We start from the raw sequence: 20413 nt of genomic DNA, 5'->3' as shown, positions 1-20413 counted from the left end.
CAATATTCCACTAAAACAGATGAAAAAAGATAGTATCGGTGTCATATACTAATCTATTAATATTTAATCAGATGTGAATATATATATATATATGTATATATATATATATATATAAAATCTCCTCTCCGATCAGCCTGTTGATATATATGTATTTCTGGCTGAGGAGTGGACAGCACATCGTTTTACAGCGGCTGTGTTCGCACTGCTTTATAAGTGTGACTCATGTTTCTGTAGCTTTAGTCTTGAACCCACTCAGACTTTTATGCATTAAGGCTCTGCTGCCAGATGCAGAAAAATGGCACCAGAAAAATAAGAGACTTTATTTTATTATTACAACTTTATTATTATTATGAAGGTTTGCAGCCAGGCATTAGATCATCCATACACCCACAGTAAATATAAAAAGCCAAATAAAGTACAGTACAAGGTAACACAAAGTGCACTTGTTCATGTCTATGTATAACATTGCAGTCTGCCAGTGGGTACAGGAATGGAACAGAGCGATGCACTGGAAGATGCCCACTGTGTCTGCATTGAGCAGCCTGTAGCGGCGTGCTGAAGGGAGTCTGTCACACTCTTCATGGAGGGGGTAATCAGGATAATAAAGAAACAAATGAGCCTTAATATCCTGAAGCTGGGCTTGCTGCACCATCTGTTTATTTTAGTATTTGTAATAAATAAAAACAATTGGGATAAAAGTTCTCATATTTGCACAACACTCAGTCAAGAGCCAAGAAATTACTTATACACAGACAATACCTGTTGTTGGTTTGGGTCTTTTCACTGAATATCCCTCGTTCAGATTCTTAATACGAATGCTGGGGTCTTACATGAGCACTATTTTTTCCAAAGTTAGAATGGTTTTGGATATTGCACTGGAGAGATTTCTATATTTGTGTTCTTCTCATTGGTTTGAAGTTGGTGGAGCTCAGTTGTACGATTGTTTGCCTCTGCTGCCAGACCACCGGTGATCAAATCTGATCAAGCACACCCACACAATTCAATTCAAATCAATTCAATTTATATGGCGCCAATTCATAACAGAAGTTATCTCATTGCACTTTTCCTACAGAGCAGGTCCAGACCGTACACAGTCCTGATGAAGCAGATTAGCTGACTTACTTTTGTTACTTTTTCCTGTTTTTATGGCAATTGAAACATTATGGGTTGTGAGAGAGAATTATGTGTTCAGTATGGAATACATATTTTCTTCTGCCATCATTTACTGATATGAAAATATGCTCTCTGCATTTTTCACACCTCACCATTATGGTAAGAGACAGAGAGGGAGAGAGACATCCACCATGAAAGAGGGACAGTGACTGTGGAGTTTTCTCTGAACACAGCACTATCCTTTGGATTCAACTTTGTTTTTATGGTAGGTTAATGTAAATTAAATGTTCAAGTGAGGTTTTACAAACTTCCATTCTTGCTAATGTTGATCTCTTCCACTCGTCACAGCAAAACTGCAACCATACAAAAATTCAACATGCAACAGTGATGTCTCTTTTATTCAGAAATGTGCACAAGTTATCACAAAGACAACTCCCAAAATCTATGAGATGAGATTGAAAATAGATATGAAAACAGAGTCAACAGGAGATAATCAAGCACATAACACCAGCAGTCCTTAGCACAGCCCCCCCCAAACCTGTCCAGCGTCACTGTGGTATCAAGACACTGGTACAAGGATTGGGAGTGACCAGACCAAGAAAGGCATGAAGGAGGACTGGCAGCACACTATAAGTATGAGGTTACACTGCAAAAAAATCTCCACTCTAACAAGTCATTGGGTCTGTTACTGAATCCTAAAAATCTCTTCTTTGGTTCAAACTAGTGAAAACATTGTATCAGTCCTTTGAAATAAAGCAGAAAAAGGCAGATCAATGCAGTACACTCAAAACATATGACACTAAATTCTAGAAAATTCTTACAACAAGATATTTAGAACTCAGTAATAGGCAAAATGTCTAGTTAACATGTTTGTTTCTTATGTGAACAATTAACATTAAACATAAGATAAAAAATGTAAAACATGGAACACATTCCAGTGACTTTCCTAGAGTATAACATTAGTTTAGTTGTCTGTCTGCGTTGTTGAGCGCATGCTTACCTCCTGCAACTCAAAGCCATTTCCTCCCTGGCAGTGAAGCGTCTGCTCTCTCCAGCTTTCTCTGCACTGATCTTCCTGCCTTCTGCCCCCAGCCTCATCTCGTGCTCTTGTGCTCCCTATACATAATCCGGTCCCCCTATCTATCCTCCTGTGCCGTCACTCTGTCTCACTCCCAAAAAATCACTGTTCATCTGGGGCCAATAGGGAGCCAGGCGGCTGGGTGAGGCACTTCCTCTGTGACAGGAAACTAACACCAAACACCCAGAAACCACGAGCTGGGGGGGTGGGGATGGGGAGCTGTGTTAATGAGAAAGGGTTAGATAAAGAGATGCAGATGTTTGATGGCGCTAAATACAGTTCTAGAGGTCAGAAAAAGGTTAATACTAAATATTTACTGTGTTTGTTGATTTCTAAAACATCTTAAGCGATATGCTCTGTATGCTTATGTGTTACTGATGACTGACTGAGCTCTTCTGTACTCAGGTACCTGTTGATCTTACAGGTTAACAGATCACGTATAAGTCACAGGGTGACAAGCACACAAACTCCCTGCCAACTTCACATTACAAGAAAGGTTCACATTTTGTTCAGGTCTGTCTTAAAACAATACTTGAGTTCACATTTGTACACTGAAAGAGTTATCGGTCGCTGTAATTGTTCCTCCATTCTTGCTGCAAAGAGAGCCATTCCTAAAACGATCCTAATAGAAGTGATGAGGGACTAAATATACAGTACTTGCTTGCTGTGTGTAAAATGCCTTCTAAAGATTCGCTGAAGCTAATATGAGGCTTCAGCAGTCTGAATTATCTTCCAAAGTTACAGTTTAGTACAACATTCACTCTTTGTGTTTTCACAGATACTGTTTCCTTATTGAACTACAGTGGAGGGAAAGTGCACCAGGAGGGAAAAAGACTGTAACTTCTCTGTCTCTGATTCCTCAGATTAGTAACACCTTGGCTTTCTACTCCAGACTTGCCTCCTTTTATGACAACTGAACGCCTCAGAATGGCTTTGTAGTATTGGCTGGAAAGCTTCTGATCTTAAATAATAAGTATGACATTCTAGATTTTTATTTGTCAGCAAATCATTGTGTATCAAAGCCTGATATATCTTAATCCTCTGTGTTGTCCAAAACCCAACCAACATACATGTCCTGCTGCTGGACCAAATGTGTTTTGCTTAAAAAATAACTGTGAAATAGCTTCACTATGATGTCATAGCTTCACTGTGATGTTATAGATTTACTGTAATGTCATAGCTTCACTGTGATAGCTTCACAGTGATGTCATAGCTTCACTGTGATGGTATAGCTTCAATGTGAAGCTTGACATTAACATCACAGTGAAGCTATATGATAGTGAAGCTATATCACAGTGAAGCTATAACATCATAGTGAAGCATTACAGAATCTATGCCATCACAGTGAAGCTATGATATCTGTGATGTTATACAGTAGCTTCACTGTGCTGTATAACTGATCATAGCTTCACAGATATTATAGCTTCACTGTGATGTCATAGCTTCACTGTGATCATAGTTGACTGTGCTGTTATAGCTTTACTGTGATGTCATAGCTTCATAGTGATGCCATAGCTTCACTGTGATTATATCTTTACTGTGATGTATAACTGTGATTTTGTAGCTTCACTGTGAAGATTCACAGTGAAGCTTTAACGTCAGCTTCACTGTGCTGTATGTCATAGCTTCACTGATGTCTGTTATAGCTCCACTGTAAATTATAACTGCGATGTTATAGCTTCTCTGTGAAGCTTCACTGTAATGGTATAACTTTACTATGATGGCATAACTATACTGTGATGGAATAGCTTCACTGTGATAATATAGCTTCACTGTGATTATGTGTTCTTATAGCTTCCCTGTTATAGATTCACTGTGCTTTCATAACTTCACTGTGATGTCTAACTCTGATGTCATAGCTTCACTGTGATGTTATAGCTTCACTGTGAAACCTCACTGTATAATATACTTTCACTGATGGTATAGCTTCCCTATGATGTCATAGCTTCCCTGTGATGTCATAGCTTCAATGTGATGCCATAGCTTCACTGTGAAGTCATATCTTCAATGTGATGCCATTGCTTCAATGTGATGTTATGGCTTCACTGTGATGTATCTGTGATATTATAGCCACTGTGATACCTTCACTGATGATATAGCTTCCCTGTAATATGATAGCTTCACTGTGATGTCATGCGATGCCAGCTTCACTGTGATGTTATAGCTTTACTGTGATGTATAACTGTGATGTTATAGCTTCACTGTGATGTCATAGCTTCAATGTGAATCTTCAGTGAAGCTTTAACGTCAGTGAAGCTATATCATAGTGAAGCTATATCATAGTGAATATATGATATCTGTGATGTTATAGCTTCATAATGCTATATGCTGTGATAGCTCCACTGTATCTGTGGTAATATAGCTTCCCTGTGATGTCATAGCTTCACTGTGGTCATATTTTCAATGTGATGCCATTGCTTCACTGTGATGTTATAGCTTTACTTTGATGTATAACTGGTTATAGATTCACTGTGATATAGCTTCACTATCATATAGTTTCACTGTGATGTCATTGCTTCAATGTGATGTTATGGCTTCACTGTGATATCTGATGATATAGCTTCCCTGTGATATGATAGCTTCACTGTGATGTCATGCGATGCCCTAGCTTCACTATATCCTAGTGAAGCTATATCACAGAAGATTATGATGTTATAGCTTCACTGTGATGTCATAGCTTCACTGATGTTAGAGCCACTGATATCATAGCTTCAGTGCGCTGTTATAGCTTCACTGTGATTTCAGCTTCACTATGAAGTTAGCTTCAATGTGCTGATAGCTCCACTGTAATGTATAGCTGTGATGTTATAGCTTCAATGTGATGCCATAGCTTCACTGTGATGTCATAGTTCACTGTGCTGTTATAGCTTTACTGTGATGCCATATCCACTGATATAGCTTCACTGTGATGTCATAGATTCACTGTGATGGCATAGTTTCACTGTGATGTTATAGCTTCACTATGTCATAGCTTCACTGTGGTTATAGCTTCACTATATATGTGATGTTGTAGCTTCACTGATGTTATAATTTCATTGTGATGTATGTGACTTCATTGTGATGTAGCTTCACTGTGAAGTCAAAGCTTCACTGTGATGTTATAGCTTCACTGTAATGAATAACTGTGATGTTATATCACTGTGATATAGCTTCACTGTGATGTTATAGCTTCACTGAAACTTCACTGTGATGATATATTTTGACTGATGGTATAGCTTCCTTGTGATATCATAGCTTCACTGTGATGTCATAGCTTCATAGTGATGCCATATCTTCACTGTGGTTATAGCTTTTTTGTGCTCTATAACTGGGATGTTTTAGCTTCACTGATGTTATAGCTTCACTGTAATGTCATATCACTGTGCTGTTATAGCTTCACTGTGATGTCAAAGATTCACTATGAAAGATTCAATGTGATGTTACAGCTTTACTGTGATGTATAACTGTGATGTTATAGCTTCACTGTGATGTCATAGTTTCACTATCATAGTTTCACTGTGATGTCATAGCTTCACTGTGATGTTATAGATTCACTGTGATGTCATAGCTTTACTGTGATGTTATAGCTTTACTTTGATGTATAACTGGTTATAGATTCACTGTGATATAGCTTCACTATCATACAGTTTCACTGTGATGTCATAGCTTCACTGTGATGTCATATTTTCAATGTGATGCCATTGCTTCACTGTGATGTTATATCTTTACTTTGATGTATAACTGGTTATAGATTCACTGTGATATAGCTTCACTATCATATAGTTTCACTGTGATGTCTTTGCTTCAATGTGATGTTATGGCTTCACTGTGATACCTTCACTGATGATATAGCTTCCCTGTGATATGATAGCTTCACTGTGATGTCATGCGATACCAGCTTCACTGTGATGTTATAGCTTTACTGTGATGTATAACTGTGATGTTATAGCTTCACTGTGATGTCATAGCTTCAATGTGAAGCTTCACAGTGAAGCTTTAACGTCAGTGAAGCTATATCCTAGTGGCTATATCACAGAAGATTATGATGTTATAGCTTCACTGTGCTGTATAACTGTGATGTCATAGCTTCACTGATGTTATAGCCACTGATGTCATAGCTTCATGCGCTGTTATAGCCACTGTGATTTCAAAGCTTCACTATGAAGTTAGCTTCAATGTGCTGATAGCTCCACTGTAATGTATAGCTGTGATGTTATAGCCTCAATGTGATGCCATAGCTTCACTGTGATGTCATAGTTGACTGTGCTGTTATATCTTTACTGTGATGCCATAGCTTCACTGTAATGCCATATCCACTGATATAGCTTCACTGTGATGTCATAGCTTCACTGTGATGGCATAGCTTCACTGTGAAGTTATAGCATCCTTATGATGTCATAGCTTCACTGTGATGTTATAGCTTCACTATGTCATAGCTTCACTGTGGTTATAGCCACTATATATGTGATGTTGTAGCTTCACTCTGATGTTATAACTTCATTGTGATGTATGTGACTTCATTGTGATGTAGCTTCACTGTGATGTCAAAGCTTCACTGTGATGTTATAGCTTCACTGTAATGATAACTGTGATGTTATATCTTCACTGTGATATAGCTTCACTGTGATGTTATAGCTTCACTGAAACCACTGTGATGATATATTTTGACTGATGGTATAGCTTCCCTGTGATATGATAGCTTCACTGTGATGTCATAGCTTCATAGTGATGCCATATCTTCACTGTGGTTATAGCTTTTCTGTGCTCTATAACTGGGATGTTTTAGCTTCACTGATGTTATAGCTTCACTGTAATGTCATATCACTGTGCTGTTATAGCTTCACTGTGATGTCAAAGATTCACTATGAAGATTCAATGTGATGTTACAGCTTTACTGTGATGTATAACTGTGATGTTATAGCTTCACTGTGATTTCAAAACTTCACTATACAGTTAGCGTCAATGTGCTGTTATAGCTCCACTGTAATTTATAACTGTGATGTTATAGCTTCACTGTGAAGCTTCACTGTGATGTTATAACTTTACTATGATGGCATAACTTTACTGTGATGGAATAGCTTCACTGTACGATATAGCTTCACTGTGATGTCATATCCACTGTGATTATGTGTTGTTATAGCTTCCCTCTTATAGCTTCACTGTGCTTTCATAGCTTCACTGTGATGTCTCTCTGATGTCATGGCTTCACTGTGATGATATAGCTTCACTGTGAAACCTCACTGTGATGATATACTTTCACTCTGATGGTATAGCTTCCCTGTGATGTCATAGCTTCAATGTGATGCCATAGCTTCACTGTGATGTTATAGTTTTACTTTGATGTATAACTGGTTATAGATTCACTGTGATATAGCTTCACTATCATATAGTTTCACTGTGATGTCATTGCTGCAATGTGATGTTATGGCTTCACTGTGATGTATGTGATGTTATAGCCTCACTGTGATAACTTCACTGATGATACAGCTTCCCTGTGATACGATAGCTTAAGTATGATATAGCTTCATAGTGAAGCTATATCACAGTGAAGATATGATATCTGTGATGATATAGCTTCACTGTGCTGTGATAGCTCCACTGTAATGTATGCGATGTTATAGCTTCAATGTGATGCCATAGATTCACTGTGATGATATAGCTTTACTGTGATGTTATATCTTCACTGTGATGTTATATCTACAATGTGATGCCATAGCTTCACTGTGATTATATAGCTTCACTTATGTTATAGCTTCACTGTGATGTTATAGCGTCAATGTGAAGCCATAGCTTCACTGTGATGTTATAGCTTCACTGATATGTTATAGCTTCACTGTGATGTTATAGCGTCAATGTGAAGCCATAGCTTCACTGTGATGTTATAACTTCACTGATATGTTATAGCTTCATTGTGATGTTATAGCTTCACTGTGATGATGATATTTGGGGTTCAGTATCTTGCCCAAGGACATTTCGACTGGGTTAAGCCAGGATCGAATCGTCCACCTTCCGATTGGTGGACGACCCGTTGTACCACTAAGCCACAGCTGCCCCATAGCATAGATTATATAACTGTGATGTCATAGCTTCACTGTGATGATATAGCTTCACTGTGATATTGTTGTTATAGCTTCCCTGTGATGGTATAGCTTCACTGTGATGTCATAGTTTTACTGTGATGTTATAGCTTCACTGTAATGATATAGCTTCACTGTGATGTATAAATGTGATGTCATAGCTTCACTGTGATATAGCTTCTCTGTGATGCCATAGCTTCACTACGATGTATAACTGTAATGCCATAGCTTCACTGTGATGTTATAGCTTCACTGAGCAGTTCCACTGCAGGGATGTTAAATGGGCACTACTGAGGTAGTAATGGGGTTAGGGTGCTATTTCAGTAAAAGAAGGAAAGAAAGTTATCCCCTTTACTAGTTTATGCCAGTACAGCTGGATGGGATGGGAAGTGATGGTGAGCTGGAGGGCTGGGTGCTGATAGAATGATAGTAAAGGGCTCATGTTCAAAGAGTGCAGATAAAGAGAAGTGCTCCTGATAACTGCTGGGCGGGCTGTCTATGGGGGATAGTTGTTTATGAAGGAGGTCTAGTCCCACTTTTTTATCTGCTATAGCATCCTTTACCATTCTCACCACATCATTAACTCCAGACTATATTAACTGCATCACCATAGCAACCTAACAACCTGAAAATATCTGACCTTATATGGTCTGTTCTGGACCTGCTGGTATGAACTAAGATGATAACTGCAGGGTCAACAGGGTGTTTTCTAGCTCTATTGTGTTTATCTGTGCAAGAAGTTACTCTTCCTTGATTACACTTATCATGATTAATTTTTTCCTGCATCCTTAAAGAAAATCATGCTACAGAAATATATTAATTTTCTCTAAATGTTTCAAGGTTTCATTTCCACTAGGATACTGAAGAACCAGGGCAGTCAATGCACAAGAAAGTTTGGCTTTTTCTGGTTAGTGCTTTGAACCAGTCTAGTCTTTATTTAGGTAAAACGTGCATAAAGTATAGAAACAGCTGCCACTTCCATCCCTCAGCTATGGATGATGTTTTTCTCTCCTTACAGCAGCAGAAATGTGTGTCGCCGCTAGTGATTGTTATTTCTTTTCGGACAGCAACATTTCATTCTATGCATCTGTTAGTTGGAGCTTTATTTGCAGTGGGTGTAGGGATCTGCTAACAGGAAATCCACAGTCACATAGGCAGGAAATGCTGCTGTTCACACTGAAATAAACAAGACGTGTACGTGTAAGGGGAACACATGCACTGCTAACATCACTGTTGGTTCAGGACATATTAGTTTTCTCACTAGCTACCTGAACATCAGGATTGGCTGTCCAAACAGTATTTATCATTTACTGATGTCCCTGATGTAACTACACAAAAGATGGGCCCAACTTTACATATTTGTATATTTATGAGTTTCCAAACATACTAAATGTCAGGCTTGACTTAAAGAAAATGTGTTTCAAATGACCCAGCCAGGTTTCAGTAAGACAAAATAAGTCAATATGATACTCTGATATTAAATCGTTCACTAGTACAGCTTTAGATGACAGAGATCTGATGTTTAAGAGTCCACATTTAATTCTCCTGTTTTGTTGTGCTATTTCATTGTTAAGGTTTTTATGTATAACTCTTCTGTTAACTTTTGGTTTTATTAATTTAAGTGGTCACTAAGGAGTTTTGGATGGGTAACTGCTCTGGAAGCGCAGAGAAGCATGTAGGACTACAACTCTGTCTCCTGGTCTCAACTCTGGCTTGTCATGGCAAATCAAGTGGACATCTTCTAATGTTATAGTATTTTTGTACCAAATTCACTCTGTGTTACTATCCCTCTGCCACAGCTCAGCAAGGAAACTCTGGAAGCATACTGTAGCATACTTTGTACTAAAAAGTCTATATGTTTGGAAGCTACCCACTAGTGTGGACAGGAAGCACAATTACAGCAACCCAAATCTGTTTCATTGTACAATGCTATGCATGGACTGTAACAGTATTTTAACTGCACACTACACATTGTAAGTGTAGTGGCCTAATCTTCACATATGTGAAGAGATAAGGTTGGTACTAACACAGGACATATGCAGCAGAGAGACAAGAAATCATGCATCTAAGAATGTGTAGTCTGATAGAAGAGGAAAGAGTTTGTTGGATTATGGTTGGTCTCCTTTACTGGACAGAGCTGGGTTGAAGAACACTACTTGAAGGGAGGGTACATTGCAAGAGCTAATTGCTCTTAATGGTGGCAATAATGCAATGCTGAGGATACCTCAAAGAAGAAGAAGCAGAAGAGGTGAAATAGATTAAAGAGGGCTCAGTTCCAGGGTCTGCCTTTATGAACCCAATTTCCATTGTGTCTGCAATTCCAACGAAAACTAGGCTACCTGCAATAGCTGTGTATTGTTCAAAATGGGGACGAGTAAGGAAATCCCAAAACATCGAAGACTTAACAATCAAAAGAAAAAAATCTATGAAAAAAGGTCGAGTGTGCAGTCATGTTCCTCCCACAGTAGACAGGAAATAGGAACCTAAAATATGAATATTTCCAGCTTGTAGGAATGGGAGTTAATGGAAATGAAGTGGAGGCACTGAATGAAGCGAACAGGTCTGTGTCAGTCTGTTCCCCTTCGTGTTTCCCGTAGCGCCCTCTTCGGTTCAGAATTAGGGACGGGGGAAACTCATCGACCGGGAAACACCGGCAACGTAAAGCAACGGGACGTTGACGAGCACTAAAACCAGAAGGTGGCAGTGGTGCAGCATGAAGGATGCAAGCTGCCATAAAACCCCCGAAGAAGAAGCAGCAGAAGAAGCAGAAGCGATGGTTTGGTGCTTGTTAAACACACATTTCTTCTCCAGCTAACGTTAGCAGCACAGGTAATAACGCCGTTATCCAGCTGTTCTGTAGCCACAGCTTGTCTTTTTCTAATGTAACCTTTTCTGAATACATTAAAGCTGTGCGTGAGTTTTATATGTTTACGTTTAGCAGCTAATGTTAGCATCAACGCCCACAGCAACATGAACACATTTTTCCTTCCAACACTTCTAGATTAGCTGATTAAATGAGAAAAACCTCTGAAGTACAATGACTCGCCATGGAAAGAACTGCACGGCCGGAGCTGTGTACACATACCACGAGAAGAAGAAAGATACAGGTGAGCGCCATGTCACGTCTCAGTCATGTAATGGCTGCTCTTCAAGCGGGTAGCAAGAAACTTGAAACACGGGGAGAGGGTCAGATTTTTGATCATCTGTGATATATTTGTATATATATAAATACAATTTATGATTTGGACATAATATCCTGTATAATCTTCCAATACTCCGTGTAAGCGTGTCGTGTGGCTCTCCCCCTGCTCAGCCGCGTCTGGTTACGGAACACAGAGCATTCGACTGGGCAAAGATGCCATCAAAGACTTCGACTGCTGCTGCCTGTCCCTGCAGCCCTGCCAGGATCCTGTGGTGACGTATGTCTCTCCCTCCAGCACCAAACACACTGCTGAGCTCAGCGCGTGACCGCATGTCTAAACATTGTGTGCCCTGTTTCTGTTGCCTCCTCAGTCCAGATGGATACTTGTATGAAAAACAGGCCATTCTTGAATACATTCTGCACCAGAAGACAGAAATTGCCAAAAAGATGAAGGTAAGCCCTGCACTTCCGTCTCAGACCACGTCCACGCTAAGGTTTCAAGGTTGTTTTTCTAGAGAGCGTTGTTCACAGTGGAACACCTGAAGAACAGAAATACAGCAAAATCTCTTCTTCTTCGCCCTCTTTTCAGTTGGCTAACAAAAAATGGTGTCAGCGCCAACATCTGGCAAGGAGTGGGACAGACAGCGTGGCTGACCAAATCTTAAGTTAACATAAATACAGGTTAATGAGAACAGCTGTGCTGTATGATGTTTAAAACGTGTGAACACAGTTAAGTGTTAACTCTGCTGCCACACTGTAACTGGACAGCAACACACACAGCCGGTTACTCTGCAGTGACTCTGCAGGCTGACGGACCGTTACACCTCCGTTCAGTCTCCTCCTGCTCTCTGTGGTCACCTTTACTGTCGTTTTAACACCGTTGAATTCCCAGTATAGTTCTCGTTTACATACAAACGGGCGCCAGCTGACAGCAGCAGCAGGAAGTGTGTCGGTGTGGAGTCCGGCCTGAGCCTCCAGAGCAGCTTCAGGGCTGCTGGAGTCTGAGGAGCTCTGCTGGAGGACGAACGCCTCCTCCACTAGCTGCTCCCTCAGTTATATATCCAGCCTTTATTTAAGCAGCTCGTCTCTGAGGTCAGACACACCTGAGTGCAGCAGGTAGAGACACCAGCTAAAGGACAGACGGCAGCAGAGACAGACGTCCCCACGCAGATCTGAAGGTTTATATTAAATCATCTGGTCTGATGGAGACGCTGCTGCAGAGCGCTGTCTGACACGCTGGGCCGAGACCTTCCACAGGTGTGACACTGGGCTGAGGTCAGGTGACTGATCCTCTCCAAACGGTTCAGGGAGCGCTGCTGCACCGAGGCAGCCGATGTGTTTCTCCACTCTTTTGTCCAGGTGTTGCCTTTCATTTGGCCCCCGCCTGTATGTCTTTCTCTTTCTGTTGTCAGACGACTGAACGAGCTGCGCTGATAAAGTAATGTCTGACAAAGTTAACATGAATCCAGATTAATGAAGCTGTGTTGACGTTTAAAATGATCAATCACAGAGAAAGGCGACAGGAAGTCCTTCTTAACTTAACCGACCGTCACTGGACAGCTGACGTCATAAGCCCCATTTTTGGGCGAGAGACTGACATTCATCAGCCACAGTTGACTTCCTCCAGTGAGTCTGTCGATGACGTGTCGATGGTTATGTGGTTCATGTCCCTGACATATATAAATACAGATCAATTCTTTTTCATTTTTGCTTCTTCTTTCTGTTGATTATTGAAGAATACCCGTAACCATGTGTTTATTATTGTAACCATGACGACGAAGATCCTCTAACCTTAACAAAGTAGTCATTTAAACCAAACCACAATGTTTCCCTAAACCTAACCAAACTGTTGTCACATCTTAAACAGATGCATTTTACAACACGTGTAACAGGTGTTTTTTATCAGACTGAGGAATGATGCCGTCCTGCTGACGGGCGTCGGCTCAGAAAACACATCTGTGTGGCATTCTAGAGAGCGTGGCCTGTATATAACATAATAAACTAGTATGACTATTAGAGGGCATTTCCCCAATGTAACCGGAAGATGTAAAAGCACGAAGCAGAGGTTCTGTAACCTTCACAATGACATCTGTCTGGGAGATGAGTATCGTAATGTAAGCATAATGAATAAGAATAACCAAAGTACTATTTAAACCGTGCTTCTATGTTTAAAGTGGCTATTGTAAAAAATATCAATTACAATCTATCAAATGTCAGTTTGAAAACAGTGTGACATTTTGAAAGGCGTCTCTCTTAGTGATGACCCTCCAGAGAATCATCAGCCGAACCTGCAGCTCCGCTCGGCTGGACGGAGCTTTTTACGGAGCTTTAGGTGACTCTCAGCTCGCTGTTCATCTGTCACTGTTCTGGTTCCCTCTCAGAGCGTCGTTTTCAGAGAAAAGCCTCCGAACTCGAGCTGCTCAGCAGCAGACAGCAGACAGACGCCGTCAGAGAGCAGCTGCTGAACGCAGCGGAGCAGCAGCTAAAGAGCCAGATGTTTCCCTCAGACAAAAAACTGCTCCCGTCATGATTACCAATAACTCAGCTGTGTTTTCTTCCTTCAATTCTTTAGGCGTATGAGAAGCAGAAGCAAGCGCAGAAGAGCAACAGCCAACTTGAGTCCAAGTCAGAGGAAAGAGAGAGGGTGGAGAGGTTTAAAACCAGGGAGAACAGCATTGTGTCCAAACCCATCAACCCATTCACATCTGGTACGCGTCTGTGGTGCTTGGCTTCAGTATATTACTGCAAGCCCTCTGTCTCACTGAACCCTGTCCACACTAAGTTGGCTAATTTTGAAAAAGCAACCTGCTTCCACATTAGCAGCACTTCAGGTCGTTATTGCAAAGAATCTCCACCCACCCTGAAACGCCTGAACTGTGCATCACAACACCACCTGGTGAGGAGAGGGGCAGACTGGTTCCTCTGCGGAGTCTCTGCGGAGTCCGTGTGGTCACCTATATTGTGTTTTAATTCAGCTGAACTGCATTTTTCTTCCTGTTGTCATGACAACAGCAATGCATAACGTCAAATAAACCAATAACTAATCAAATAAATAGCAACAAGTGTAACGTTTGACCGCAGCTCATAAATGCTACCTGATAACAGTAACTCCTTCTGTACTGAGACGCAGATCAAATCACTCGCCGGGTGTTAACACGTTAACACTAAAATGTGCTGATAAATATCAGTATTCATTTTACCTTTTTTTTTTTTTTAACCTCTGCAGATACATGATCTCTTTTAGAAGGAAGATCTGGCCAAGATGGCAGCGTAGTGTAGTAGTAGAATATGTTGGTTCAAAAGAGGAATGACTTTATCACTCCGATGAAATGTAATGTGGCAGTGATGGCGTAAAGGTGGAAGAAGCAGCTTGTGATTGGAAGGTTCAGTCTGTCTTCCCCCTCCCTCATTCCAAAGCCCTCCATGTTCAATGGTTGTAGTGGGCAATACAACCATGTCTTGATCTTGTCCCAATTTATTATTTGCTTAAAATTTCTTTAAATTGCTTCCAGTCACAATTAAAACAATTGTTTGTGAAATGCATTTGCAATGTTGAGACAGTAGAAAGTGTAGTGTTTTTCCCTTCAGGGCAGAACAAAGGGAGTGAGAAGGGCAGGACAGACAGCAGCCCAGCAGAAGCCTCCAGCGCTGGTTCAGCTGCCACGTCCAGCCAGAGCCTGCCCAGTTTCTGGATCCCTTCTCTGACACCGGAGGCCAAGCCTACCCTGCTCAAGAAACCAGTGAGTGGCTTCTCCTGCCATGTCAGGGCGGTCTAGTCCTTCAACACACATTGTTGTAAATTACATGAAGGGGTTGAATTCATAGGAAATACTGTAGCTGAGCGCTCTTGTGTCTCGCTAGCAGCAGGTTGGTGATGTTACCTGTCAGAAAGGTTAGCCCCTGTCAGACAGGCCCCCCTTTATGTTAATCTGATGGCAATTCTACATGTCGGTCTCTGTACCGAATAAGCACCCCGGCCACTTTCACATAAACCTGTCGAACCTGCAACATGTCTGTATCACTCTCATCACCGCACAAGGCTGAACTAAATGCCGTCAGATTAACATAAAGGTTAAGGCTTCAGCTGTAAAATAAGTTTATTAATTAAGCATTGTGGCTCTTTCCGTAAATGTGCTGTCATGTCTGATGTAAGGAAAATTTACATAAAACTCACATCTGTCTGAATGACAAAAAAGCCACCGCTAACAAATAGATCAAGCCAGCTTGTTACATATTCTGAATACCTGTCTGAAGAGGGCTTCTGTCTGTCCTTCCATCTGTCCAAAACTTTGATTCAAACCAAGATACAGTATTTGTACTATTACGTGATAGATTACCAGGAAAAATTCCCGCAACCACAGATTCTCTCCTAGCAGCATTAAGCTGAACCTGCTTCTTAATATTTATACAAACAAGAAAGTAAGAAAAGTGACCAAAAATTCATCACTGCTCAGAGAAACCACTACAGATCACACTTCTATCTCAACACCAGACTTCATTTTGATTTGCATTTAAAATTTGTAGCAGGAAAAACAGAGGAGCAGTGAAAAAGGGTCTTCCAGCAGGTGTCATGCACCTTGCGGCCTCTAGTGGGTTTTAGACTTGTGTCACGCACAGTGTGTGCGGGTGGAGTTGTTGCCAGGTTCACCTGTTTGCTTTAAAACAGTTGATGCTGTTTATTTTGTATATCTCTGTTAAATGTTGACACTGTTTTAAAGGCAGGAGTCAGGTGGACTCTGGATTTAAAGATTGAAACCTGTCTTTGTCTGTCACTGAGCAATCCCAGCTTTCCACTGCTGGACTGAAGTAATGTTATGTGAAATGTAACGTGCAGATGTCCCTTTTTTAATTGCTGCCCTTTCTCTCCTTCCCTAATGTCTGTCAGAGTAAGGCTGTGTTATGTCCCATGTCAGGACGACACATTAAGATGAATGAGCTTATCGCAGTGCGCTTCACCCCGCTGGACTCCAGCCTGGACCGAGTGGCCCTGCTCACCCGCCAGGTCAGTTTACGTCAGTGATACCGGCTGAAATCTTGTCCCATGCACCACTAGCACCATTTGTTGGTAATAACTTAACCAAACATTACTGCTAACAAACATTTAGTAAGGCCTTCTCCACAACCGTGTCACATCACAACACCATCGCAAGTATGAACGCTTTGCCCCAGCCTGAGGTACACACAAACATTTCATTTACGTCTGATGGCCAACTTGTCGTCACTTTGCAGAGCAGTTGGAACTGACAGCCAGTGTAGGGAGCACCTGCAGCGTTCTCTTTATTTAACTTTACAGTGGTGCAAACCTGTCACCTTTTGGCGAAAATCATCCAACATAGGTTGCGTGTGATTCGTGTAGATCCGATGGGTGTAACATTAGGTGTGAATGTTGTTTCCGTGGAGTCTAACGTTAGCTTGCGTACTTGTTGTTCCAAATAACGTTGCTGATGTTAGGGCTCTGGGAAGACTCGTTTAACGTTACTGACAATTACAACATAAGTTGAGCTCCTCCATGAAAAGTGCCAACTTAATGTTAACATTAGCCCCTGATGGTTCCATTTTCTTCATGCTAAGATAATATTAGCAAGGCTAGTACTGTCTTAACCACGACGTAAGTAAACAATTTGCTTTATACATCATATCTACGCTCTGTCTTTTAATTGACCAAACAGCACACACAAGATGTTCTGTTTGTATAGCAATGTCATAATTCCAGGGTGAGTTTTTCTCTATATCCTCATGCTAAAATCGACTGTAAATCCACATTTTAAAGCTGATACTTAAAAATAATGTATACCCAGGGGGGCATGCCCCCAGACCCCCCTAGAGGATTCGCATCTTTGTCACCTTTTGCACCCCTGAGGAGTTTGCATCCCTGACTTTATTTCTGTTTGTCAGAGCAGTCCATCACACACCACAAGTGAAGTCATTTTCTTATCTTTCAGTTTCTCTTCTGCGTGAATAGAAAATACTGCCATTCCTGAGCTTCAGTCAAATATCTGTTTTCTACTCATACTGAAATCAGTTTAGTGTCTGGGCATGTCTCTGAAAACTCAACCACACCTTACAAGATGATGCCAAACACACACGTCTGTTGCCCACAAAAAGGGAAGGAAAGAGATTTGACAGTAGGCAAGTTTGAAGGTGAACTGTAAGAAATCAGTGTGAAAATGATATAGTGGATGAAATCCAATTTGAAATATGTCTGCACTAATGTGGATATGGCCTCAAAGCTATATGTTGACTAGTGATTATTTTCATTATCAATTAATCTTATTAACGAATGAACAATTTATTCTGCAAAATGTCAGAAAATAGAGAAATAGACCACCAGTTTCCAAAAAACATCTTGTTTTGTCTCACCATTAAACCCATTATCTTCAGGATACGTGATGTAAAACAGAGCAGCACATCATGCTCGGGTCTTGTTCTATGTGTTGTGAACAGATGTGTTTCCTCTACACTATTGGTAGTATGGTATAATCCTGTCTTCTCTCTTCAGGACAGGTATGTATGTGCAGTAACCAGAGACACCCTGGGCAACAGTGTTCCCTGCGCTGTTCTGAGACCCTCGTGAGTGCCAACATGTCTACCTCCCCTCTGACACCCACATGTGAAGTGTTCTCTGTTAGGACTCTGACACACTCTCTGTCCTGTGTTCAGGGGTGCTGTGGTCACTCAGGAGTGTGTGGAGAAGTTGATCAAGAAGGACATGATTGATCCGGTGACTGGAGACAAACTGTCCGACAAAGACATCATACCACTGCAGAGGGTATGTAGGGGGTACTCCTGTGTAGGGGTGGGGGGGGTGAATTCCCATCAGAATCAAGATTCTTTCATTTTGAATTGTTTCATGAATTCCCAAAATCTTTTCTTGTACATTGGATTTAATCATCTCCCGGGTAAGGAGACTGACATGACATATATCTTAAGGTGCTTTCAGACAGCGAGTGGTTGCCGCCGCCGCCTCCGTTGCTTCCGATGTAGACACGATGGCATCCACGCTGCTGAGGTCAGGAGATGGAGGGTGGTGGGGGTGTTGCCCCTGCTGCTGTCCACTAGATGTTGCCCGGTGGCAGACACGGCGGTAACGGCTCACTGTCTGAAAGCCCATTTAGAGTTGCAGACTTTTAGCTTTTTGTCTTTTACTGCTGTGCTGCACACTAATGCAGCAACAGGACTTACTTTTTTCTTACTTTAGTCTCCCAAATTTCTCCAGACTGCATTTGTACTCAGACGTGAACTTGTCACATAGTGTTGAAGTGGTGCTGATGGTCTGTAATGTGTTCTGACAGGGTGGAACTGGCTTCGCTGCCTCCGGGGTTGACCTCCGTGCCAAAGAGGCTCGACCAGTGATGCAAGTGTGAGACGATGGAGGATCTGAGGACTGCACAGCATTGTCACAATGATTTCCTGTACATCCTCACTGTAGTTCTGTGGAGTGTAATGGGTGATGTGTTTTTGTAGCAGACTCCTGCCAGCGTGTCGACAACTTTCACCTATTTTGATGGCCTTTGATTTTTTTTTTTTTTTTTTTTAACCACACAGTTTGTCAGTCATGTGAAATACAATTCCCTCCTGAATAACATTTTATCTTTAAAAAGTTGGTTATGGCTTCACCGTGTCAATAAAAGACAGATTATTCCATTCATTCTTTCTGCAGAGCTGATTATTGGCAAAAGGACTATTCTTTGTTATTCGACCTCAAAGCCTGTCCCTCTGTCAGGCTGCAAACTTGATAGATTTTGCAGAAACACTGCGTTCATTTTAAGTAGAAGCAAATGGATTGATCTCTCGATCATAGATTCATTGCCATGTACTGCAAAATGTATAAAAAGTTAAATAAAATTAAGGATTAGTTTCACATGATTATAAAACACATATATGTACAAGGTAGAAGGTTGATTTGTTTATCATTTTATAACTGGTGTAAAATGAGATTTAGTTGCAGTTACCTTTTTTGCTTCTCACAGAAACAAAACCACATACAAAAATTATACAGTATATCAGTGAACAAATAAGTCATAGAAATATGTCTGTCTATATATCTATCTATAGATATATCTAGATAGATATATCTAGATAGATATCTATATAGAGATAGAGATATATATATATATATAGAGAGATATATATATATATATATAGATAGATAGATATATATATCCACGAGCGCCTAGCAGCACAAATGAACCAGCTGCTAAGGGATGGGACGCACCCTGAATGGCTTACCGAAGGGCGCACAATCCTGATCCTGAAGGATCCCGCAAAGGGTACAGTCCCATCCAACTATCGGCCAATAACCTGTCTCTCCACAACATGGAAGCTCATGTCAGGCATCATCGCGGCTAAGATAAGTGGACACATGGATCAATACATGAGCAAAGCACAGAAGGGCATCGGCAAAGGAACCAGAGGAGCCAAACACCAACTCCTGGTTGACAGAACAGTCACCCAAGACTGCAGAACCCGACACACCAACCTGTGCACTGCCTGGATTGATTACAAGAATGCATATGACTCAATGCCGCACACATGGATCACTGAATGCTTGGAGATGTACAACATCAACAGGACTTTAAGAGACTTCATTGCAAACTCGATGAGGCTGTGGAAAACCACCCTTGAGGCCAATGGCAAGCCACTTGCACAAGTATCCATCAAATGTGTGTGCATATACCAAGGAGATGCTCTGTCCCCACTGCTGTTCTGCATAGGTCTGAACCCCCTCAGCCAAATAATCAACAAGACTGGCTATGGATACCAACTCAGGAATGGGGCCACCATCAGCTCCTCTACATGGATGACATCAAGCTATATGCTAAGAGCGAGCGGGACATGGACTCACTGATCCACACCACCAGGATCTACAGCTCTGACATTGGGATGTCATTCGGGCTTGAGAAGCGCAGTCGAATGGTGACGAAGAGAGGGAAGGTAGTCCACACAGAAGGGGTCTCACTCCCAGAAGGAACAATAGCAGACATTGAGGATGGGTACAAATACCTTGGAATACCACAAGCAAAT

The 20413-nt window shown here is 41.2% G+C and overlaps 1 protein-coding gene across 3 annotated transcripts; it reads left to right on the top strand.

Moving 5' to 3' along the window:
* Nucleotides 1-10920: 10920 nt before the first annotated feature.
* On the top strand, nt 10921-19037 carry LOC122869578 (nitric oxide synthase interacting protein). Of its 3 annotated transcripts, none has more exons than XM_044182753.1 (10): nt 10921-11076; nt 11249-11354; nt 11533-11666; nt 11761-11842; nt 13962-14097; nt 14978-15129; nt 16275-16391; nt 17889-17893; nt 18050-18158; nt 18682-19037. In XM_044182753.1, exons 2-10 carry the CDS (start codon nt 11295-11297, stop codon nt 18751-18753), a joined length of 867 nt encoding a protein of 288 aa, XP_044038688.1. In that variant the 5' UTR covers nt 10921-11076; nt 11249-11294; the 3' UTR covers nt 18754-19037. The 3 variants fall into 3 exon arrangements, with proteins under 3 accessions (XP_044038688.1, XP_044038687.1, XP_044038686.1); XM_044182752.1 differs by having other exon boundaries at nt 10922-11076; nt 11561-11666; nt 17889-17959; XM_044182751.1 differs by having other exon boundaries at nt 10922-11076; nt 17889-17959.
* The last annotated feature ends 1376 nt before the right edge of the window (nt 19038-20413 follow it).

This window comes from Siniperca chuatsi, linkage group LG21, assembly GCF_020085105.1.
Source record: "Siniperca chuatsi isolate FFG_IHB_CAS linkage group LG21, ASM2008510v1, whole genome shotgun sequence".
NCBI classification, from domain to species: domain Eukaryota; kingdom Metazoa; phylum Chordata; class Actinopteri; order Centrarchiformes; family Sinipercidae; genus Siniperca; species Siniperca chuatsi.
Note: the sequence above shows the minus strand (reverse complement) of the source record. Positions and strands in the feature narration are given on the sequence as shown.